The following is a 25,038-nucleotide window of genomic DNA, read 5'->3' as shown; positions in this document are numbered from 1 at the left end:
TCGAGGATAAGGCATCACAGAGCAGTTGAGATCACTTTGTTCACCTTGGAAAAGGGAAGGTTGAGTGTTGTCCTTGTTAGAGACCACAGCTTCCTCACAGTGGGCAGTAGAAGAGGTTACTCTGTTACCTTGGTGACCAGCAACCGGACATGAGGAAACAGAATGAAGATTCATCACAGGAAATTCATACTGGACATAAGGAAAATGTTCTTTATCAAGAGAGTGGATGGCCACTGGAAAAGATTTCCCAGGGAACCAGTCACAGCACCAAGCCTGTCGGAGTCCAAGGAGTGTCTGGATGGTGCTCTTAATCATATGCTTAAGGTTTAGGTAGTTCTGCAAGGAGCAGGGCATTGGATTAGAGGATCTTCATAAATTAGGACACTTTATTATTCTAAAATGAAGACAGAGAATCTGTCCCATGAGATGAAAATGGAATTTACATAATGTTTACTGGTTTTGTTTACTTATAGAGGAACCTGTTTCCTTAAAACACTTATTAGTTTAGCAAAACTGGTAACCTTGAAGATTTAACAAGGTGACTGCAACATAGGTGTATCTTTTAATCTTTGTAATTCAAAAGCATATCCAGTGACTTGCTAACTGCTATACTAATGCAAGGCCAGTGGGAGGTAAGAATCAGGCCATCAGATAGTAAAGCATGAATTCATGAAAGCATAGGGTGCATGATGTAGTTTACTTTCTGAATGTTGTTTGTAAGTCCTTATTAGAAAGGACTTATTTTCATTACTTTTAGATTATTTAGAGCAGGATTTGGGGAAATTTTTTATCACTGAAAAACCTTTTGTCAAACTAGCACAAATTCTTTGTATTATTTCTCTTCTATTTTTATTTTTGAAACCTTGATAATTCAGATGATCTGAAACATTTTAAAAAAATTAATGTTTCAGAAGTTTTCTTAGGTTTCTTCAAACAGAAAGTGTGAGCACAGTTGAATCATGACCTTTTTTATAGGATATTGCTTGTAGAACAAAGGAGTTCTACAGTTCAATGTTGTAACAACAATCATGAAAACTTAAAATTTTACTTAACAAGGTTTTCGTAGCTCGGAGAGAAAGAAAAAAGTGTGATCCCTACTAACTTACATAATGGCATAAATCAATATTAACATGAGACTATATAGAAGCTAGTCTGTAAATATCAATACATCAAAATAGAAATTCAGGAAATATTTGGGGGTGGCAGTAAGAAAGAAAATTCTTATTTGTAAGCAGCTGGTTTTGGCTTTCTTTTCTGAGAAGAATATTAATGGTGCTTTGTCATATAAACTAAACATATATGACAAACATGAGAGCAATAAATGTCTTTTCATATGTGTCTCACACAGTATTTCCAGATGGTTATAGTGATAAAATAAGGGTCCTGGTCTAAAATCAATCTACCTTTAAGATATCAGATACATCTGCAGACTTTTTACTTGACTGAACTAAACCCTTGCAAAGGTCCCTGATAATAAATCTTAGATTTTAAAGTATAGATTAAATTATTTCACCAAAAGCATCCAGTTTGCTGTAAAAACATTTTTTTCCTCAAGTTCACCACAGCACACCTTGTGATTCCAGTTGCTATAGAGGACCTGACACCTAGAGTGGCTGGCCTCGCTTTCTCACCCCCCTTGACACGTGTCAGCTGTAGCTCCACAGATGTGGCTATTCATACTTTAGTGCCTAAAATGTCTTTCAGTGCCATGGGACAAGGAGCATCGTGTGACAAGGAGCAACAGGACACATCCAGGGCTGCTATCTGCACAGCCAACGTGTGCCTTGCTATCAGTTGGAGCAACTGATTCAGCTTTGCTTTGCTTCTTAAAGAGGAGGGGGACAAAAAATAATAGAAATATTAAGAAGAATGCACTTGCTTGCAATAAAATTTGTTTGATAAGTGGGAATACCATTCACACTGTACTTATGCTCCTGTCCCTTGTGAGAAGGGATGACCCACATTTTCCTTTTTTTTTTTTACTTTCTTTCCCTTTTTCCTATTCATTTTCCTATCCCTTCCCTTCCCTTCCCTTCCCTTCCTTCCCTTCCCTTCCCTTCCCTTCCCTTCCCTTCCCTTCCCTTCCCTTCCCTTCCCTTCCCTTCCCTTCCCTGTCTTTTTCTCTCTTTTTTTAGCTTTCTTCTCTTTTTTATTTTTTCGCTTGCTCCTTTCGCCTCTCCTTCCTTTTTTCGCTTTCCTTCCGCCTCTCCCCTCCGACCCCCGGCAGTCTCTGAGGGACGCGCGTTCCCGCGGCCCTGGCGTGCGGGCCGGGCGTTCCCCGCCGTGCGGGGGCGCCCCGGGGCCGCGGGCGTGCCGACCCTCAGCGCACGGGCACCGCGGTGGGAGGGCCGCGCCGCGCCTCTTCCACTTGCCCGCGGCTTTAAAGTTGCAGCCGGGCGGGACGCGGAATGACTCGGGTCGTGTTGTGCCGGCCGCAGCTACTGGGGCGCGTCGCGGTCTCGTACACGAAGTGGGGCCGTTTTTCTCCATTGCCCCCGCCCGGCCGCTGCTGCCTTTCCCCGGCGGCCGGGGAGCGGGCGGAAAGGGCCGGTGCGCCCGGGAGATGCCCATGCCTGCCGCGAGTCCCCCGCGCGGCGCATCCGCCGTCCCCGGCGCTGCCGTGGTTCTCCGCGCCTCCGCGCCCCGGCAGCGGCCGGGCGGGCGCGGGTAGTGCCGCCGCTGCCGCCTCGGGCCCCTGCAGGGCGAGCGATGGAGCCCGGCGCCCCGCCTGACCTCCGCGACGTCGAGCAGAAGCTGGGGCGCAAAGTGCCCGAGAGCCTCGCGCGGCCCCTGCGCGGGGAGGAGCTCTCGGCCCGGCCCGCTGCCGCGGCCCCCGGGCCCCGCCGCCGCCGCGCTGCCGCCTTGGCCCGTCTGGAAACGAAACTTCAGCTCCTGAGGCAAGAGATGGTGAGTAGCCGGGCGCCGGCCGCAGCCCTTCCGCACCGCTCGGCAGCACCGGCGGCGGCCCGGGACGGGGACCGCGCTGCGTGCGTCCTGCCGGCCGGGCCCCCGCGGGAAGGAGGTGCTGCCTGCCCCCGCAGCAGCCGCCGCCGCGCATCCATCCCCCGTGGGGCCGGGTAGCAGCGAGGGCTCTGCTGCTGGCTGGGAGAGCAAGAGGCCGCTCGTCGGTGCGGCGTAGAGCGAGGCACTTGTCGGCTCTTTCCCTCGCAGCGGGGCAGTTCGTCAGGGACTCGTAGTTGCCTTCTGTTCCTGTCAGCTCGTGAGAAGTACTGAAAGCTGGAGGACCAATAAAAGAAATTATGCACTATCCATTTGTTGTAACTGCATTTTCTGCATTGCACCTGTTTCCTGCTCATGGCCAGCACCTAAAGACACACAGGATATTTTCAGGCTGGAAATTTGGCCTGGAATTCGGGAACTTGATTGCTGGACTTTAGTCTTCAGAGACTTAATTAGTTCCAAACAGGCTGATGAAAAGTTATTGAATTATTGAAAATAATTATTATTGAATATAATTATTGAAAAAACAACTAATTCTACTTTGGTTGAATGGTATATTTTCTTCTGCCAGTGATCTGTGATAGGACTATCCTTCCTGTATGTAGTTCAAATCCTCTAACTTGTTTACTATCTTAGTGCAGTGCTTGTCCTACTTTATGTTCCCATCTCAATGAATTTATTTTGCCATAAAATGTTGCCATAAAACTGGCTTTTTTTTTTCAAAGACAAACCGAAAGGAAACTCTGCAAGCAAGTGGCGAAGTCATTAGTGAACACTCAGCAGATACGATCTTGACAATGCAGGTCACCTCAGATATGTGAGCACAGATAGCTTCCATTTTTATTAGTGGGTGCTATGTAAAGTCTCAAAAGACACTTTGTAGTAGCAGTTCTTTCTGTAGCTCCTGTCATTTAGCTTATTTGAAAATGGGATGAATTTTGATCGGGTTGGGATGGGGATTTTTCTGGCAACATGTTGAGATAACTTTATGCAACAATCTTGGAACTCAGCCATTTACAGCCAATAAATCAATATTCTGTGTGAACAAGTTCAATGCCGTACCACAAGTCCCTCTGCAGTGCTACATATAGGTACATAGTTGTGTAGGTTTATAAAGATTTTTAAATAATAAGTGTGCTGGGCAAAAAGGGGAAGAGAATGGTTATTCTGAGAGTTAATAGCCAAGATGGTAATGTTAATCTTGAGGTGTAACTTACAAATTACAACTGCTGTTGTATGGCTTCATATTATTTAAAAGATTTCCACAAATCAAACTATCAGCATATTCTGTGGAGATCTTTTAGCCACCTTTCAGTACCTAGACTACGCCAAACAAGAAAGCTGGAGAGAGGGACTTTTGACAGCAGCGTGGAGTGAACAGGGTGAGGGGGAACAGCTTTGAACTGGAAGTGGTTAGATGCAGAGATATTGAGAAGGACTTGTTTACTCAGAGGGTAGTGGGGCATTGGGACAGGAGCACTGACCCAGAGACATTGTGGGTGCCTTTCTGCTTGTCATTTGGAAGGTGTCCCTGCCCATGGCAGGGAGGTTGGAACTAGATGATCTTTCAAGTCACTTCCAACCGAAACTATTCTGTGATTTTAGGTACTGATCACTGGGAATTTCAGTTTTAATATTGAGTAAGACACTGTCTGCTTATCTCATGCTTATTTTTTAGTTTTAAGCTTGCATGATGGTAATACAGTGACCTGCAGGTAGCTTATCATGTATGGGATGTCAGACCGCAAAGGCAGCGAATAAGGTAGCCAGAGTTTTTTACGGAACATGACTGTTCATGTCAAGACAACTAGGCCTGTTGAGGAAGGGGGACCTGAGTGAATTGCCCATATCACCTTTTCCTTTCAAGCTGGTCTCTTCACTTACTTCGCATTTGCAGATTTCATGTCACACTCTTTTTTTGCCTCTTCTTCCTCACTGCACCCAGTTTCTCTCTTTCCTCTCCCTGCGGTAAGCAGGAGCATGTTTTTGTCCCTCTCCTGTTTTTTGTCACGTCAGTGACTGACTGACTTTTCTTATCTGAAGTAATTTCTCATGCTGAGTAAGAGGAGTTACGTTACAATGCTCTTACCACTTCTAGTCTGTATATGCCCATTAAACCACCAGTACAATGAATAACTGTGAAGTATTGGTACCCTGTCTATACCTTTCCCGTGCTCTCAGCTGTCTTCTGTAATCCAGAGTGTGAAAGTGAACTACCTTCCTGGATTTTTTTGCTCTAGTCTCTGGCCTCTTTAGGATTTTCCGCAACCGTAAGGGTTTCTTCAGCTTCTTAATCTGTTACTTTCCCCGCTGTAGTTTTCTTAGTGGACATATTTTATAAATTTAAGAACAATATCAAGTAAAAATTGTGGTTACATTCTATGTTTCTTTCGTCTTTTTTACTGCATATCATTTCTAAAATAGAGCTAAAACATCTATTTTCTTATTTCACACCTCTTTCTAGTGCATTATTCTTTGGCTTTGCTGCAAGGCATAGGAGGTCTTGTGTAAGACAACAGTCTTGGACATGTAGAAAAGTAGTCTATAGCTGCTGCAGTAGTAAACATGCAAAAAATGGAAACGGCTAGAAAACCAAGTGTCATGTGTTCACCTTTCTTTTTCTAGTTGTACAATGATGGCAGCTTGTACAGCTTACTCACTGAATTTTGGACAGACCTATCTCTGCTTTTGTTACTTGCTGATTCCAGACTTGAGAAGAACTTTCTGTAAACATATAAAGCCCAAGGTTATTCAGGTCCTTCTTTTCTAGTGGTATATAAAAAAAGACAATGTTTGATTGGGAAATGTTGGGTTTGACTGTGAGCTGCAGTACCTGACAAATAGATGGGGTGTAAGTGGCAACTGTCTGGGTGAAGGACTTGAGGCTTTCCCTTGCTCCTTCTGATTCTTTTGCAGTTCAAAATGGTTCTTTTTACCTCAAACCTGATTTTGCTAATGGCCGCTGAAATCACACACAAAGCACACAGCGTATCGTTCTTGAAATACCAATCTGCTTGGCCAGGTTTACTTAGCTTTTCTTATCCTCCGTTTTCCCGTGAAGGCCATGATGGAGACTCCATTGGATCCTGAAAACCTTTGAGTTATAAGGCTATAAATTAGAGAACAAGAAAGATGTAATTGCCAGCATGAGTCAAAACACTGTGCTCTGGTCAAACTTGGGTAGAATGAATACCTCCCACTATCTGACCCTTTAGTATGAAATTTGTCACTGTTAAAATCTTTCTTCCTATGGTGTTATAGGTGGATTGTTCCGCTGGGGAGCTGAACATAAACCTTTATAGCTGCAGCCTTTTTTCTAGTGTACCATGCTCTGAGGACGCCATTTAACACATGCACCTTCACCGCAGTAAATAATCTGTGAGTCTCATTCTGCAGCCTGAAATGATACTGCTTGTAAAATCTTATTTCTCCTTCACAAGTTCTGGGGTAACTCGAAGGGAGATTTTCTTTAACACTCAGAGAAAGAGATAGGGTGGGTTTTTTCCCTTTTAATTCAAAAGTTTCCAAACTCAATTTTTGAATGCCTCTTTGCAAGCTAGAAATACAAACACAGTATAGCCTGCATTACATACAAAAATCTAAAAAAATGTTTTACATGAAAACATTGAAGGCAGAAAAGCTGAGCTGTGTCTTGGAAGTGAGGGGTAGATGGCAGTGCTGGGGCTTTTAATGAGATTCCTTCCAGTGAATACTGTTAAGAATCAAATTGTGTTAGTGAGTCTGACCATCCAGGTGCATATACTGAGTGCAGCAGTTTTTAGACTGAAGGATAAATAATCCTATTTTCAAGAAGCTGAGCATGCTAAAGCTGTTTAAGATAGAGGAATATTCTTCATGCTAACTCATTAGTTTTCTTCTCCTTTGTTCTCCTAGCTCAATTTTAGTATAACTATTTTTTAAAGGCAATTAACATTGATCCCTAACAAAATGAAACTGGAATTGAGGCAAATGGGATAATTACAATGGCAATCCTTCTTGGTGTTTTCGATGGTTTGGTTTCTTTTTACTTTTTTTATTGGTTTTGAGTTTGTTTGTTTTTTAACCATCCCTAGCACATTAATGAAGGTTCAGGTTGAAAGACAGGGCTGTCATAACCCTATTCTATCATCTCTAACATATTTTCTCAGATTTATTAGATCCACAGTTTTGGAGGTCTGCATTTATTAGTTTCTTTGAAGGACTGATTTTAAAAAATCTACAACTGTGACTTGAAATATCTCTTTAACACATGCTGTAGATGCAGGCTGCTACATTCACTATTTTGTATGATAACATCAGTTGTATTAACTGAAGCCAAGATCTGGCTTCATGTGTCTCATCAGCAATGCAAAGCTGTGTATCACATGCTGGTTTTCAATTAGATTAATTGAAATTTTTGCTTAAAACTTGACTGAAGATAAAATCTTAAATATAAAATTACTGTGCAGGTGAGTTTGATTAACCTTTGTTTCTTAATGAGCCGTTACTCAGTGAATCCCTGAAATGAGGCTCTTAGACAAAAAGAAGGCATACAGAAATAGAAATTAACTTGTTTCCCTAGGTCCTCCTGATGTTCACTGAAAAAGGGGTTAATCCTCCATCTTGCTAGCAAGTTCTCTCCATGCTACTCCAGTTTGCATGATGTAGTAGAGGAGCTTGTAATTTTTGCATATAACGCAGATTGGGCAGTGATCATAACAGTGACTCGTTAAAATTGTCTTGTAGATTAATCCTTAGGGAAAATAAACAACTCTAATAAGGGAAAAATGCAACTTAATTGTAGTGCCAGTACTTTGCCAAGTTTTCCATCTTTTCAGATCATCTCTGGTAGGATGAGTTGACCAAGGTTATTTAAATTAATGCATATTTAAACAGATGTTTTGACTGGGAAATCTCACTCTGTGCCTGGCAGAAAGAAGGATTTGAATTGTAGAACATCTCAATGTTGTACTCAGAGTTTATGTCTGTTCTTACTCAGCTTTAGCTGCTGCATGGCCATGAGTCCATGAAACCTTGCTGGTACCTTAGCGAGCAGCATCAGTGTGAGGTACTTCAGTATACATGCATCTGTCTGATGTGAATCATCACAGCAACATCAGGGATACTAAAGTCAAGACTTCCAGTTAGACTGCCTGTGTACTGTGAGACTTTTGCCAGCTTTTTTTCCAAAGAACATGTATTATAATTTCATGATTCCTTCCTGATTCCTTTTTCAAGAGTAGAAGAACCATTGAAGTTGGTTTTGAAGTCTGATTCCTGACAATTTGTAATGAAATGATGTGAATACTAAACCACTTCTGCACAGAGTTGTAGAGCTTATGATAACTTGTAGCAAATAGATTATAACTTTTCTGATGGAATCATCATAACAGCATGAATAGAATAACCTGGGGTGGAAGGGCTACTTCAGAAGACCATCTGGTTTCACCTTTAGAAGGAAAGGGAGTCTGGGTGACATTGCCAGTGACCCTGTCCATCATGAAAACCTCAGTCATGTAACTGAGGAGGTTGATTGCCTTCAATCATTCTCATGATTGATTGCCTTCTCTGAAAAAAGTTGAGCTCATATTAAGATGAAACTTCTCCTGGTCCTCTTTGTATCAGCCCAAATTACTGGAATGCTATGAGGAGATACTCATATCCCCAAGACTTCTCTTGGGAGAAAAGACCTACCTCCCTAAGTCTTTCCTCCTATGGCAGATTTTCCAGCCCTTTGATCATCATAATTTTGTGTGGATGCTTTTTTTATGTGGTTACTTATGGCAACAACAAATTAAAATTACCTTTTGTGTATGAGCAGGAAAAACTTGAAATGCATAATACCAAATATATATATTAAGCAGAGGTGATTGCCAACAAGTGCATTTCTACACTGCAATACTTCCTTTTTCCTAACAGTAAACAGTAAAAGAAAAATAATGGATTTTCAATTCATGTTTTAAAGGTCACTAGGTTTTTGTCTGTTCTCTACCCTCAAGGTCAAAACCTAGTAAACTTTCCACAGTGGATATGGTTATTTTCCATGTGTTTCATTTCTGTCCATGTCCTGGAAGGGAGGCTGCTTACTGGAATCTGAAGCAAATGAAGTTACAGGAGTGAAAAGACACAGGATCTGAGCTGTTGAAAAGCAAGTGGAATTCAGTTAAATTGGATGCAATTTCTCTGATGGACTTAACTTGCATTTATAAACATGGAAGTTATGCTTACTATATGTAAGCAGTTCCAAAAGATGGTTCTCAGCTTACTATTTGTAAGGATGAAGAGCTCTGATCATAAAACTAGAAGACAATCTCATAATAAAAGGGAAGCTTGTTGTGAAGACAGACTCATAGCTTTTGCTATCCAGCCTTACTCCCATAAAGGTGGCTTCTAATTATAAGCTTTCCCTGTGGTGGAAGTGTTCGTGGTAAGTAACTGGAAGCAGCTCTAATTTGGAGGGTGACCAAAATGAGTGACCAAAACACATCCAGAGGGTCCATAAACCATCTTGTATTAAATCTTTGAAAGATATAAACAACATAGTTCAACCTTTCAAGCTTTTTCAAATCTAGAAGGATATTGGGATGGTCATTTATTTCACTGGTCACTTGTTGTGTGTTTCAGAGTCCCTCTGGTGCCTGCCTGAAGATAAAATGTGTCTGAGAATCCCCCTCTTTGAAGTAGCTCTCAAGCAGGTTTCTTTTCTTCCATAGAAGAAGATAAGGAAGGACATTGAAGAGTATATTTATGTCAGGTATATAAGTATCTAAAGTCAGCTACTCTGTTTTGTCAGGATATGCAAACTCGCCTATAGCTTCTATAAACATGGAGAAGAGCATACTGGCACACCAATGCAGCTCTGGCCTCAGCAATCCAATCCTTGTCTATCCCCACCAACCTAGCTGTTCTTAACACTTACAGTTTGTCAGGAGAATGGTATGGCACATTTCTTAATTAACTGTAAACACAAACTAGCTAAGCTGCCAGAGAAGTTATCAGAATGTTTCATTTGCCATGCTGTACAATGAACTCCTCTCCAAGCTGTATGGCCCTGGTGGGTGCAGTGCCAGATGAAGTGAGAGCATTTAGTGACTTTAAAGCAACGGTAAATTTCTTTTTAACTACTGGGAGTTTCAGGTTCTATAAACTCTTCACTGGCATAATTAGTGATTTTGTTTGCTGCTGTTAAGATATCAGCTGCACTAATGACAAATGCTTCCAGAAGAAGAGCCATTTTACTGCATTCTGGTTTAGCTATGAACCCTGTCTCTTTATAGGTGCAGAAGGGAGCACAGCTAAGAACTATAATGCAACAAGTGTTTTCAAGCTCACACATTTTTACCCTAGGGTACAAAAAAATAGAACAGCTTGGTTGCTTTGTATTTTTCTTTTTCTTTTTTTTCTTCCTACAGGATTTCCATTGGTTTAAAGAAGTGTTGTATTTGAGATAGTTGCACTGCTCTTGTTAGCTCAGACACTTGCTTATGAGCTACAGCAAACTCTGGACATCTCTTAACATTCATTTTAAAAAACTTTTTTATTTAAAATTTTCAGACTCAGACCTTGATCCTTCCAATAATTATAAATTACTAGAAAAAAACAGTCCTGACACCTGACAAGGAGGAAACTATGAAGCATTTCTGTGGAAGGAGGAATAGGATCTGTATTGTCTAGCCACCTCTTTAGACAACCAGTGAAAATCATGTAGGCAGGCATCTATTCAGCCCTGGTAAGGCCATATCTGGTGTGCTGTGGGGGGATCCATTTTGAACTTTCCAGTTTAAGACAAGGAACTACTGGGGAGCTGGTCCAGCAGAGGGCTATAAAGATGAGTAGGGGTCTGGAGCATCGTCTCTCTTATGAGGAAAGCCTGAAGAAACTCCAGGCCAGTTTAGCCTGGAGAAGAGATAGCTGAACAGGGATCTTACCAATGTGTACAAATATCTTAGGAGTCGCTGTCAAGAACATGGGACCAGACTCTCTTCAGTGGTGCCCAGTGACAGGACAAGGGACAATGAGCACAAACTGAAATACAGAAGGTTCCATCCAAATATAAGGAAAAGCTTTTTTACTTTGAAGGTGACTGTGCATTGGAACAGGCTGTCCAGAGAGGTTGTAGAGTCTGCCTCTCTTGAAATTTTTAAAACTTGCCTGGACTGGATCCTGTGGAACGTGCCTTAGCAGTGGTGTGGCATTAGATCAGAGGTTCTTTCCAACTCCAACTCTCTCATGATTCTCTGATTCTGAATATCTGGTGTTCTTCCTGGAGTACCTTTATAAGTGTGCCTGGAGAAGACCTGTTCCAGCCACATTGAAAGACTGGCACAGCCTTTGGAGTTTGGCAGCTAATACAAACCATTTTCTTTGTTAGACAAAGGCAAATGGTGCATGTTTAGAAGAAAGTGCTTAATAATAAAAGTGATAATGTAGGAGGTTTAGGTTGGATTTTGGTGTTGCAGAATCCTATTCATGGATAGGAAGGTTTTCTGACTAATGAGATTTAGATGAAGCTGAACAAAAACATAACAACTTGAAGAAGTCATTCAAGGAGTCATTGTAAACTTCAGGCTATTTTTCTAGTCTTCTTGAAACTATACAGCTATGAGAAGGGCAAATATGAAGGCAGAATAATTTTTACAGGACTTTTCCTGTTCTGTGACTTCATAGGGCTATTTCAGCCACTGTGACTGTTAATGGCTTGTCCACATGTCTTGGCAGAATAGTGCAGTGCACTGAAATATTTTTATTTCATGTGGTGTTATGTGGCAGGGTTCTAGTGTTACAGGGTTTGTAGGAGATAACTGTAAATTCTGCTACAGCAGAGAGAGGAGAAAGCCTCTCTGCAAGAGAAGAGTTTTACTACTAGCAAATCAAAGTAATAGTGATGTTCTTCAAAGGCCTGTGGAATTTACATCCTCCTTTGTTACCACCTGCCACCAGTTGCTGTGACTGAGGCAGGGAAATGAAGGCAGGTTGCTATTTTCCCCGTAGCCAGATGAGGTAGCCATCTGTGATGATAACTTCATAAAGCTGCTTAGGCATTCGCCAGTGCATCAGTCCACCCATTTCAGACAAGAAAGAAAATGCAACCAAAACAACACTATGATCTTTAATATTTTGTAATTTCTTTCCTTCATTGTTGTTAGTTTGTACTCTGTGAAGTTTAATAACAAAATTACTTCAGAAGAGCTGTTACCAGCTCTTTTCAAATACAACCAAACTTCTCTAGCCCAGATTCTGCTGTTTTCCTTGACTAGTTCTCTCTTTTCCCAGGTTACCTTTGGTTATTCAGAAAGCATATATGTCTTTCCCTAGCCATGTTTTGCAAGTCTTGCGCCTTATTTTTCCTCCCCAACTAGCTTAGTAGCTAGTACTTCCTTGTAGAAGAAGAAATGAGAAATGTAAGCAATCACCTTGATTTATTCTGAAGCTACTCATACATCTGATAACTGCATTGACAGCTATGATTAATATTCTGTGCTGAACTAGAATCACGTCATAATACCCCAGTGCTCTTCTATGTAGAAATCTTTGCTAAGAACAGGTTTAAGTGTACAGTGTAAAAGAGTATATAAAAGTATATGGCATGAGCTAGAGTTGTTTTGGAGGAGCTGAGGACTGCACTATGTGGTGTGGATATGTTATTGGTCAGAGAATTGATTAAATAATGTGGAAAGAAAATGTTACCTACGGTGCCTGGTCTTGCTTTGTAGTTAATAGTTCATGACTGGTTGCTCTTACTACCTTCTGACATCCTTTCCTGGAAGTATAAGATGTGTGTTTGTTTAATTGTTAATATTCATTGCTAATCACACCTTGTGACCTCTGGAATGAATTGCTGTGGTGTGTTCTGTGAGGAAAAAAGGGATCTCTGGGTTTTTGAGCTAAAAGGGCTCAAAAGTTGCAGCTGGTATAGTTCTCAACAGCCTGCTCAGCTTGTTGTGCTGGCCAATTTCAGTATTTTAGCTTGGTAGAAATCGTTGTAGCCTGTTTGCTCCTTGATTTTTATTCCTTTGATCCCAGATTCAGGTTAGCTTCTAGCTGTTTGGTACCTTCTTAGTAGATGAGAAAAAACTAAATTATTTAATTTTTTTGTAGATACCTGGAGGTTTAAAAAGGTGGTTTTGTTTGAAAGACTCAAAATAGGCCATTTGATGTTATCTAAAGACCTCAAACTTACTAGTACTTTCAGAGAGATGTAAAGACTGTGTAGGGACCATATTTTAGGAGAATGGTGATTACAGCACTGAGATTTGGATGAGGAAAAAGTAAGCTGAATTTCAAAGACACGGAATTTCAAACAGGTCACAAAGTGAACATAAACAAAACAAAACCCCTTATTTTTTAAGATACTGACTCATTTATATTCAAAAATTTAGCATGGGAACTTAACGCTTATAATGTTTTAATAGGGGAAAAATCCCACTTATTAGCAAATCAGTTTCTAGGACTACTAAAGTGTTTTTAGGAACTCATGTGATAATTTATAATACCAAGGCTGTCTTGAAGTTCTTTTGTACTCTTATCCAGATAAGCTTCAGTAAATAGGACTGCAGGTTGCCTTTACTAGAGATTTAGTTGTTAGATTAAAAATATGCTTTCAATAGGATTATACCGCATCTCCAGAAAACAGAATTGTTTCAAACAGAATTCTGTTTTGAATTCTGGGGAGATTCAGGCAAAAGTTTTTTTTAATTGTATGTGTCCAGTGGTATTGTGAAAGCAGACTTGAATTTCAAGAGATTTCAGATTTCTCCCCAGTATTACTATTGTTGTGTCTCAGTTGCAATTTAATGAAATAAGTTGAGTGTTTTGATGACTTTTTTATAGGTTTGGGTTTTGGGGATTTTTTTTTAATGTTTTAAAATGTTTTCAAACTTTGCTGTTATCTCTATAGAGGCCGTATTTTCAAACTTTGCATATACCTGTAAGCAAACCCTATTATCTTCTTTTATTTTAGTTGTATGCTTTTGAGTAATTTCCACAGTGCCAGTATTAAAAGTAATTAATTTTGAGGGGATAAACAGGTATGGAGTGGTTATTATATTTTTTCATTTTTTTGCGTAGTGTTTCTAAGAGTATGTTTTGGTCAGAACCTACGTAAATAAGGCAGAGAGTGAAATCCAATGAACAAAAAAAGAAATTATATATGTTCTTGAGCCCCAGTGCTGTGTCATGTTGGTCAGAAGATGCATGCAGTCCTGCATTGTGGCTGGTGTCCAGAACACTTCATAATGATGCTGTGATCGTCCATCTGCTGTAACACGTTCTGACACCCAGAGCCAAATGTTGCAGCTTCATATTGACCTGAATGTTCACAATGGAGTTATCTTGTCTGTCAACAGATGTGGGTCCATATTATGGATTGTTCTGGACATGTTCACCTTTGTCACAGTAGATACATTTCTAAGGTCAGATAAAGCTTTTTTGACAGAAGTTTGAGATATTTGGAAACATTCGGTAAAAGCTTCCAGCAGCATTAGAAGTTTTTCCTCTTCACAAATCCCTACATTTTCTCACTGCTTTCTTTTGCGTTAATTCAACTAAACTTTAAAAGAGCTGGGATTTTCCTTTTATATTTTTTATCCTTCTGTGATGGGATGTTTCTCTCTTTGAACTTTGTGCTAATTCCTTGTATTTAAAAATCTTATTTAACATTTGTTTTATTTGGACAGGAGGTGAGGAAATAAGAACCTAACTAATTAACTTTTTTTCCCTTCTACTTGTTCTCAGTTTTATGTCATGTTTCCTTTTGACAATCATTTTCATATCTACTTAGGAGATACTTAAATAGCTTCATCTTTTTCACAGCAAAATTAAGAGATGGCCAAAAACTAAACAAACAAAAAAAAAAATACTTTCCCGCCTGGGAATGTTTTTTTATTACACTTAAGCATACAAGATACCTCAAACACTATAATGTTAAAAGAAAAAATACATCCTACTTATCAAAAGATTCATCCTAATCATTGGTATGTTATTATCAAAGGTATTAATGCACTTGGCAGGCTGCCCACACATACTCCCCAGACAAGACCATGCATATTTCAAGGCAGTGAAAAAAGGCCTTGAGATTCACTTTTCTATTTTTTCAGAGATAATATGACTAAACAATTGCACAGCTTCGTGGTATGTATTTTCCTGTTAAGTATAAGGGAAACAATTAGTATGCATAAAATTAAAATATTAAAATAGAGAAATGTAAATCGCCAGTACTGTAATTTCCTGTATCAGATGATGGGCATATTAGCATGACATTTTGTTCATATATTTGCAAGATACGTCCTTGAAACCTGCTCCTTGAGTTATTTATGCTCATTGCCTACTGAACTAGCTTCTCATGAAGTTGCTCTGCTTCCTGATTATTCTGGTGTATTCTGCATTACTCTGGTGGTGGCTCAGACCCGACCTACCCACTTCCTTGCTTTAGCTAATGGATTGGTAAGCTCTCCTTACAGTAAAATCCTTTTGTGGCTGATGTGGACTCGTGGTCTTTCTCCTTCCTAATGAAAAGTCAGTGTGCTCAGAGCTATGTTATGTGGCTGCCAAATTTTATAGACAGACCTGTGAAAATATTTATTGCGAGCATTTGGTGAAGGATTGCAGTGGAAATGCAGGAACTTGAAGCAGGACAACAGCTAGGCTAGAGCCACTGTTTAAAGTAGCTAAGGGTGCAGACAGAAACTGAAAACTCAGTGACTACTCACTTTATGAGCAGCTGGGAGTTCAACCATTGTAATGAACACTGCCTAAAAAATCTGATATGAGGATTTTAACAAATTTGGAATCTTCAAGAGATACAAGATTATAAACAATCTCTTGCAAAAGAAGTCAAAAATTAACAATCTCTTGTAAAAGAAGTCAAAAATTGTGGTCTGCCACAATATTTTTATTGTGACTCATTTGTGGAAGTACAGCTGAGTAAGGTCAGTGTAACTTATTCTCTTTACAGAAAGAAGGTAGATCAATGAACCATAACTACAAATCAACAATGGATCACAAAAATTTAGCTTTTTTATATATATGTAGCTTTTTTATGTGCTCCTTCATTGTCTGAAGTTTACCACAAGCCTAAAAATCAGAAGAAAATAAATGGGAAAATGATACAGCAATATATTTTAACACAAGTCCATGCTAAAAGAAACAAGATGCAGAAAAAGCTATTGATCTACACTTACCACTGTTGACTGAAATTTAATTTAGCTAGCTCAGTGTGAGGTAAATCACAGTCAGAGACAGAAGGCATAATGATGAACATTGCAGCACCTACCTTGACTCCAACAGTCTCATTCTCTTCCAGGCTTTGGTCCACATCTCCGTTGTTTTGAGAGAACTTACGCCGTTTCAGTCAGGTTAGTTGGGTTAGCTTGAATTATTGTGGTGTCTGAATTTACCACAGTTAGTTGGCTTTGCTGTGGAGTGCATGTTGCACATTCCCACAATCAGTTACTCTTCCTCCATAGAAGATGCCTTCCACTTAATGTCAGTAAACTTGTCTTCTTACCCTCTGTCATGTAAAACTCCATTTTTAACAGGAGATGCTGAAGATTCAAATTCAGGAGAAGTACAAATTCAGAAGTCAGCCTAGGTATTCTGATTTTTTTCATCTTGATCCTGAAATACCATTGCCTAAAGCCGAATAATTATATGAAGAAACCAGTGCAAACACTTTGAATCAGTGGGACAATTTAGAAGCAGGCAAGAAGTTTAAAGACATGCACATGCATATGTTTTAATTTAAGTAGGATGTAGCTCCTGCACAGCCTGTTAATCATCCTGTTTGTTAAAGGAGCAGACATTATTTGTTATTTGTGATTTTATTTTATTTTAGACATGTTAAATGGGAAAAAAAGAGCATCTCTTTTACTCACTGGTGTTGAGAAGCTGTTGTGGTATCACTTTCAGCTTGCTCACCTTCAAATGGCATGCTTCATGCTTTGAGATGGTGTCTTATAAACAAATCCTGTGTGTGTCTCCAGACTTTTCCCTGTTGTAAACCTGTTAACTTGGTGACTATAGTTAAATAAAACTTGAATTCACATACTTTGAATTTTGTATTTTGAATAAATTGCTTATGGTATTTTAGCTTGTTATGGTCTCACAGAATTAGTCTATGAGGTTTTATTGGCCAGTTTTTTTTGTCGTTTTATATCTTCTTACTATATTTGTATCTTGATAAGACTTGAGTAATTGCCGACCACTGTTTTATTTTCCTCACCATCATCTTTTGCCTCTTAAATTAATTTCCTTAGTTACTTTAAAACTTGTTATTCAGTGTTTGTAACAGTAAAAGTAACACCAGGAGAAAATGGAATAAGGTTAACTTTTTTTCAGAAGAGACATCTCAGACTGCAAAACAAATTATTATTTGGACATTGATTGTTTGCTTTTTTAAAAATGCATCTGGAATTATTTGATGGAATTTACTATTTTATGAGAAGCTGAAGTAACCTCCCTTTAAAACCTTAAAGGAGAGGTAGGCGTAGCTGGCAAGCTCTTCATCCTGAATAACGGAAATAGAAGAAATTGGACAGGAAAGCAGAAAGCTATCTCTGACACATCTTAGGAAAAGGAAACAATAGTAGCATTAATACTCCCGAACCATAGTGGTTATGGCACACCTATTTAGTGTGGAAATGTTCTACTGGTATGAAATTCTGTTTATAAAAAGTGTGATAGAGATGGGTGTGGAAGTGTTTAGCAACAGATGGAATTGGCTGCAGGTAGTTTCATCTAACCCTCCCCATGTTTGTTACTTCTGCAAGACTTCCCAGGCCTGAAGGTCTGAGATACTTTCTCAGGAGTACTGTACTTTACTACTGTTTCCATCCATTTCCACTTATCATGGAATTTGTGTCCAAACTCAAGATGTTTTAGAACACAGATTCCAGAGCAGGTAACCCTAGATTCATTTTGAGATGCAGAACAGAGCAGAGCTTCTGATTGAAGTGACTTAAATAGCTCCCTGAATCCATTAAGTTGTAAGTATAAGATTCTGTCTGTTGTGAGGACTTAACTTCAGTGTGCTCTGGCTAAAAGACTTAGCCTGAAAAAAAATACTCTATTATTTAGGTTCCCTCACTTCTTTTCCTTTTACTAGTAGACTCTCCACAGCACAGAACATAAAAGTGTTGAGAAGAAATGAAACAAATAATTTAAATAAACTTAGGGATATCTTTTCCTCAAACCACGTTTTATAGTTGCCATTAATATCCTTGCAGAGTTCCTGTAATTAGAAGAAGCAGCATGTGAACCCAGCAATTTAAAAGAAAGTAACCTGCAGAAAGAGTCTAGAGTTTCAAACAGCTTTCACAGCTTAGCAGGAAATATTTAACAGTCTATGTTTGCCATTTCTGGAGGGGAAAGTGACCCACTGTGTTTGGAACTGACTGGAAGCTATGTCTGCAGAACACGCAGCAGCAAAATGCAAGTCTGTTTTGCCCAAATTGTGACTACATATGTGACTTTGATCCAAAAGCCAAGTGATTGATACACTACTTTGGGTGACTGCCAGGAAGCAATAATTGTCTTTGTTAGCAGTCCTGGTCATTGAGAGTTTTATTCGAAAAGCAATAACCTAGTCAATCTTTCTCAAAAACACTGAATTATATTAAAAATTAGCATGAATATTTGTCTGTCTCTCTGCATAGATACATACACAAAAGCCCTTATGTTTATATATATATATCAGTTCTCTTGAACAAATTATGAGTGTGTTGTACATTTTATTACAGAAGACCAAAAGGAAGGAAGAAATATTTTGTTAGAACAACAGGTATGACAGGGAGGCACAGACAAGTGTTTAGTCCAGCTATTCCTTCCAGATCTAAAGTTCTGTTTTTTTCTGAATGCTAATCTGTGCACTTACACTACCAGAATGTGTTACTTGAAAGATGCTGTCACTTTAATTTCATTGTTTTCTCTTGCTGTGACTAGCTCTTAATGTTAAACATTTGGTATCCTTCCTGTGATCAGCTCTATTCTGGAAATATATGGAGCAAGACTAAGCAAAACTATATAAAAGTTAACCTGTAACAGGAAATTAGTTTTTACTCTCTTGTAGTTTTCTTTATACACCATAAGTTTTTACTGAGAACTGATCCATAATAACAGACACCTTCCTTATGGTGGTCCTGTGCTCTGGCTTGAACTCAAGAGACAGCTATAAAAACTGTTCTGAAAAGCCTGTATTAGCTATGATACGCTGTTTAGATTGTTCCTGAAATGCACCTGTTACTGTGCTTAGCAAATGCAGCTGTCAAGCGTGGTGAGATTTTATTGTGTTTAGTCCTGTTAGCTGAACCATCTTGGACTGACTTGTTTACTCCAAAAACGCTCCAACTTGTATACTCCAACAACTTCAAAGATAAATGTGTTGCAGCTACATAAGTGAGTAAAAGCTCATGTGATTATGTCTGTGCTAAAGCACATAAGGGGCAAAAAATGTCATTTTGACATTTTTTTGTTATTGAACAGATGATGAAGTAAACCATATTAAAGAAAGATGACGCTTGTTAAACTACTTTTTTGTATTTGCTTTAGGAAAAGCACACTCTTGATATGGGAGATTTGGAATGAAATGGTAGCTAGGAGGAGGAGGATTCTAGTACTCAGGAATGCAAAGAATTGTTTCCAGTAAGGCTATTCCAGAAAAATGCTGAAGCTGTTGCTGTATTTGGAGAAAAAAAATTATTTCCTGTGAACTGAATCTGAAATATATGAGATGTCTACTTTATCTAAAAGGGACTGTTTCATTTGAGTCATGTTGGTGGTAGTTCTGTTAAACATTTCCTTAATCAGTCTTTTGAGAAACTTGTCTCTGAGCATGTTTATATTCAGCAAGTTGCTGAAGTCTGTAGTTGCGTTTGAGAAGTTGGGTAATTTACTGCTTTCGTGACAGCCTAGTTGCCAAGCAAATGGTTTATAGTGATTTATTGGTTAGAGTAGAGGAATTGGCTTGGGCAGGAGAACTACAAAATGGTCAATCTGTTTTCATAACCTCACTTCTCAAACAATGATAGATGGGCAATATTGTTAAAACTATGAATGGTAGGTAAAACTATTTTGCACAGTGCCAGGTTAGCTGTGTTAAATCTTGTGATACTGGATTGAGAGTAATTCAGAAGTCATTCTGGGGACTGGGAAAGGAAGCTGGGAATACATACGATGGTTACACAGGCAGTTTGTTACTGGCAAAGCTTGAAATGTCTTTGCATTGGGCTGTCCCTGGCCAGTAACTAAGCATGCACCAGCTGCTCACTCACTCTCTTCTCCTCTGCAAGTGGGGTCAGGGGAGAGAATTAGAAGAACAAAAGTGAGAAAAACTTAGACTGTAACAAAGACAGTTTAAAAATTAAGGAAATAAATTAAATGAACAAATGATGCAAAGTCAGTGAGTGACACACCATCTCCCACCAGTAGACCAAGCCAGCCCCCAAGCAGCAGCTGTATAGGAAAGATTAAATGCACAGGTTTTATTGCTGGGCACAACATTCTATGGCAAGAAATAACCATTTGATGAATTCTGGTCAACTGTCCCATCTCTGTCCACTCCATGCACCTTCTCAGTCCTATCCTACCTGCTGAGGGTGCAGAGTGAAAAACAGAAAAGGCCTTGGTTGCACTCCCTGCTCAGCAAGAGCTGAAACACTGGAATGCTACTGACATGGTTTGGTCACAGATACAGAGAGCAAAACCATAACAGCTGCTAATAAGAGTCCTAGCTGGATCAACTGCAATCTTTCAGTATCTAAGAGAATAAAAATACATTAAAATAATTTTTAAACAGCTGTACCAGGTCAGGGAAATTTGGGATACTGAGAAGATGGCATTTGAGTATGGAAAGGAATATGTTCACATTATACACTTGGCAAAACAAGATACAGTCTTTGCTTCCTGAGAATACTCATTCTGCTCCAGATCATTCTGTATGAACAATACAGGTACTATTTTTCTGTACAATTGTGGACTTGAAGAATTTTATAAAATATCTATTGTCTGATGTAATAGATCTTACTTGTTTTTACTTTATTCTTCAGTTGAGTGAAGAGTTTCAAATTTTCAATGTGGCAGGGTCACAGATTATTTTTTCCAGTATCTATGATGTTTCAGATGAAGAGAAGGAAGCAATGAATATAAGCCTTAAGTCTCACCTTTATTTGTCAGCTGAAGAGACTTAAAAATGGTTTATATAGTTTACATGTTAAGGAAAACATCAGGACGGTTAACTCAAATATATCTGTGAAATGCAACACTGTAATATTCCACTGTGCATCACTATTAACACTTCCGTGTGTTTGCATCAACCAACACAACTAAGTGAGAAAGTAGGAGTTTGTTCTTAATGTCCACTTTTTATTTAGTTAGCTATGGCAAATGCTTGCTCCATGCCTGTAATACGTGGTTAACTCTGAACTTCATCACCTTCATCTAATATGGGTTTAAATAACTGAAAGTTACAGTTTCAATAGGTCAAATATTTCAACTCTCAGACATTTATATAGCAGATTTTAGTGTCCATTCAGGAGTAGTGTAAGTAAAAGTTAAATATCCACAAGCTTTTTTCCAAATTATGCACATCTGAAAATTTTAGGTTTCCCAAGTAGCCATAGTAAGGATAACTTGGGGTGAATGCCTAGACATCTGTAGCTGTAAGTAGCTTAGAGTAATGGTAAATAGAAATGGCTTTGTGCCTTGCTTCTCTGATTAGTGAAAGGCTATCCCCAGGAGTTGTCATAGCAGCTGTGTTTCTCATCTGAACAGCATTGTACCAGTGTGCATACAAGTTTTGCCATTGACTATCAGTCCTGTTAATGGAGTGCTTAGGGAAGCTGACCAGTATTAGTATAGGTATACTTTTGGGGCTTTTTGTTTATTTGCTTGTGGGGTTTTTTACTAGTTACTGAAATGTTTTTCCTAGATAGGGGAAATTTTTTTGTGTGTTTTATTGTAGCCCGTTCAAGCCTGCTCTTTGGCTTGATTATGAAAAGAGTAATTTTTTTAATTGCTTTTGCCTTGTAGGTTAATCTCCGAGCCACTGATGTGAAGCTTATGCGCCAACTCCTACTCATCAATGAAAGTATTGAATCAATCAAGTGGATGATTGAAGAGAAAGCCATTGCCAGCAGAGGCAGCAGTTTGAGTGGAAGCCTGTGCAGCTTGCTAGAAAGTCAGGAGACATCGCTCCATGGCAGCTGTAACAGTTTACAAGACTGTAGTGATGGACTGGATGGAATATCAGTGGGGAGTTACTTGGACACCTTAGTGGATGATGTTCCTGGTCACCAAACCCCTTCAGATCTGGACAAATTCAGTGATTCTTCTGTCACGGAGGACTCACAGTCTCTGCATAAGCATCCCAAAATTGATTCTGATGAGTACTACTGTTTTGGTTAATAAGAACAAGTTCCAGTGGGACACAAATGCACTTGTACTTACCCTTTTTCTTTGCTGCTATTTTATTTCATGTGCAAAACCCCCAAAGTCCTCTTGGAAGGAGAATATAATATGATACTTCAATTCTATTGCTTAACTTTTCTATTGCTTCTAATGCATTTTCTCCGTGATGGGTTGGGTTTGTCTCATCCTCCTCCTTCTCACGTTTTCTTAATTTATTGTCGCAATTTTTTTTGTTTTAATTTTTTACAATGCTGTATTTACAAGTCTGTAAAGCTGGTTAAGGAAAAGCTTTATCTTTAAGATTAAACATCAGAGAATTGAGTAAACAATGAGTAACAATTTTGTATTTGTTGTTAATAAAACATCATCTGAAAAATATATGTTGTCATAAATTTTCTTGACTACCATGTCTGGTCTTTCTAAAGACACTGTTTTAATAAGCCTTAAATCTGAATCTTGAAAATACCTCTACAAAATAATTTTCCTTTTCTAAGCAGTGAAATTTGGTTCTGTAAAGCTTTAAAGTCTTCCTTTGAAATATAAAGTATTCTAAACTTTTGTGTGTGGGGTTTCTTTCATTTTGCAATGTCATCTTGTCTCTTGTCTAATTGCTTGTTTTTTGGTTTTTGGGGTTTTTTTTTAAATTCAGCAGTGTTACCCTGCTGTCTTTTCCTTTCCTGTTTTACAAGTAAGAGTTTGCCTTAACTTTTTTGTGCCTACTAGTGCAGTAGAGAGCTGCAGCTAATCAGTTTTATTGGAAGTACCTGAGAAGTAAAACAGAAACGGTTGCATGTAGAGCCTCTGTTTTTGAGTCTGCCCTGGTCCCTTCTTTTGAAAAGATTAGGAGATAAATTTTTCTTTTAAGTGCTTCAGAATCATAACAAACCCTCCAAGATTTTATCCTTCTATGGTAAGAAGAAAATTAGAGTAAAGGAACTAAAATTGAACAAGACACTCTAACAGATGATGAATCTATATTTCCCACATACAAACAGTGAAAGAGGTATTGATACTTACACATCATTTAAAAGTGTTCTGTTTCACCAAGTTTGACAGTATTCCTATTGCCAGTGAAGGCGTGAAATTCCCTCACTGAAGTAGTGTTTACTAAGTGTAAGGCAGGCTCCCATTTAAAAGCGATTGTACACATTCTGAAGGAGTACAAGTACATGCAGCAGTTGATGTATGTGGATTTGGTTTATTCTGAGGTAGTCCAATGAGGTTCTGTTCATCTAAGCCATGATTCCAGGGATCCATCTTGTCCAGTCTTGAGCAACATCAGGTGTAAAGAAAAGGTAAAAAAAAATCAAGAAAGTGGTAATTTGTGCTCTGTGACCAACTCCATCACTTTTCAAAACAGGAGATGTCTGTGTCTCTCAGAATTAAAAAACAAGATGTATACTTTGCTTTGGTCATCATGATAAAGAACTTGGCAAAAAATTCTTCCCAGGATGATGTTAAGTAGAATATGGACTGGGAATTCAAAATAGATTGTATTATTTTCAGTGATTTTAATCTAGGGAACAGAACTAAACAAAACTCCCTGATATAAAACTGTGACTCGCGAAAGTTTTTCTACCTTTATTGCTTGCCATGGAAGTTGAACATCAGGAAGTATACACTCTCTAAATGAAATGTGAATGTGCAAAATACAGTCTTTTCTTCTCCAACTGAGATTTTGGGCAGTAGGCCAACAAGTACATAAAATTTTTTCGCTATGAAGAAAATCAAAGAATATTCTTAACATATCTTCTCAAATATCAAACTATGCTGAAATTACTTGAAGGAAAATGCAGGCTGTTTCCGTCACCTACTCACTCCCAACTATAACACTGGATAAAGAGTAATTTAATCAGAGATAGATTTATCACATTATGATTTAAAAGTCCATTTAATGGGAATCCGAGATAGGGAAACAAAAACCCTACTAGTAGAAGCAGTAAAGCAAGAGCTGTATGTGATTAGAAGCTTTTATTCCTCTATCTCTTGACTGGAAGTGGGGAAAGAGTACAAGTGCCAAAACAAAGATGTCAGAAGACTGCTAGAAGGAAACAAGTGTTTCCAAGTGTTGTGTTTCTGATATCCAAGAACATGAACACCTTGGTTTTGATTTTTGAAACATAAAAGCTTCAAAAATTTGGAGCAACTTGTATTTTTTAATGGGAATTAACAGGGTTTCATAATCAAAAGATAATGATATACTCTTGGCTTGCCATGTAAAGACAGACCATGAAATTTGAACATCTATAATTAATCAAATAAGTTTGAAGTGAACTACAACTTGACTGTTTAGACAATGGAAAATACATTGTTCATTAAACAACTATTCCTACTGGATTGTTAACTTTGTTTTTAAACAGTTTACTTTTTTTTTCCAGCTTTCTCTATATTTGGCTGACCTTGGTCTTGCAAAATCCTTGTGTGGCATCTGTGAATCTGGATGCCCTCTTCCAGCATGGATTTCCTTTTAACTTTTGATCTATTTACAGAACTAAAAACATTAAATGATTGAGTAGAATAGGGAAAAGTATCTGAAAGCACAAAGCTATGTCAGTTTCAAATGGATAAAAACAATATAATTAAAAAAAATAAAAAGCATGGATAAATACTAAATTTTATTCATTTATTCTGTGTCATTTTTTATCACCTTAGCTCTTTTGAGACTTAGCTTGCTTTCAGGAATGACAAACAGTTTCAAGA

General features: G+C 38.7%; 1 protein-coding gene across 1 annotated transcript; it reads left to right on the top strand.

The window, feature by feature from the left end:
• Positions 1-2,405: 2,405 nt before the first annotated feature.
• Positions 2,406-22,799, top strand: LURAP1L (leucine rich adaptor protein 1 like). Its single transcript, XM_030968877.1, has 2 exons — positions 2,406-2,907; positions 21,961-22,799. Exons 1-2 carry the CDS (start codon positions 2,710-2,712, stop codon positions 22,333-22,335), a joined length of 573 nt encoding a protein of 190 aa, XP_030824737.1. The 5' UTR covers positions 2,406-2,709; the 3' UTR covers positions 22,336-22,799.
• Positions 22,800-25,038: the final 2,239 nt, after the last annotated feature.

The sequence above is a fragment of the Camarhynchus parvulus genome, chromosome Z (assembly GCF_901933205.1).
Source record: "Camarhynchus parvulus chromosome Z, STF_HiC, whole genome shotgun sequence".
Classification (NCBI taxonomy): Eukaryota; Metazoa; Chordata; class Aves; order Passeriformes; family Thraupidae; genus Camarhynchus; species Camarhynchus parvulus.
The sequence above is the reverse complement of the archived record's forward strand: the minus strand, read 5'-3'. Positions and strand labels throughout refer to the sequence as shown.

Coding starts and splice junctions, on each gene's coding strand:
- LURAP1L (XM_030968877.1), top strand. CDS start 2,710: ATGGAGCCCGGCGCCCCGCCTGACCTCCGCGACGTCGAGCAGAAGCTG. Junction 2,908..21,960: donor AGCTCCTGAGGCAAGAGATG/GTGAGTAGCCGG, acceptor TTTGCCTTGTAG/GTTAATCTCCGAGCCACTGA.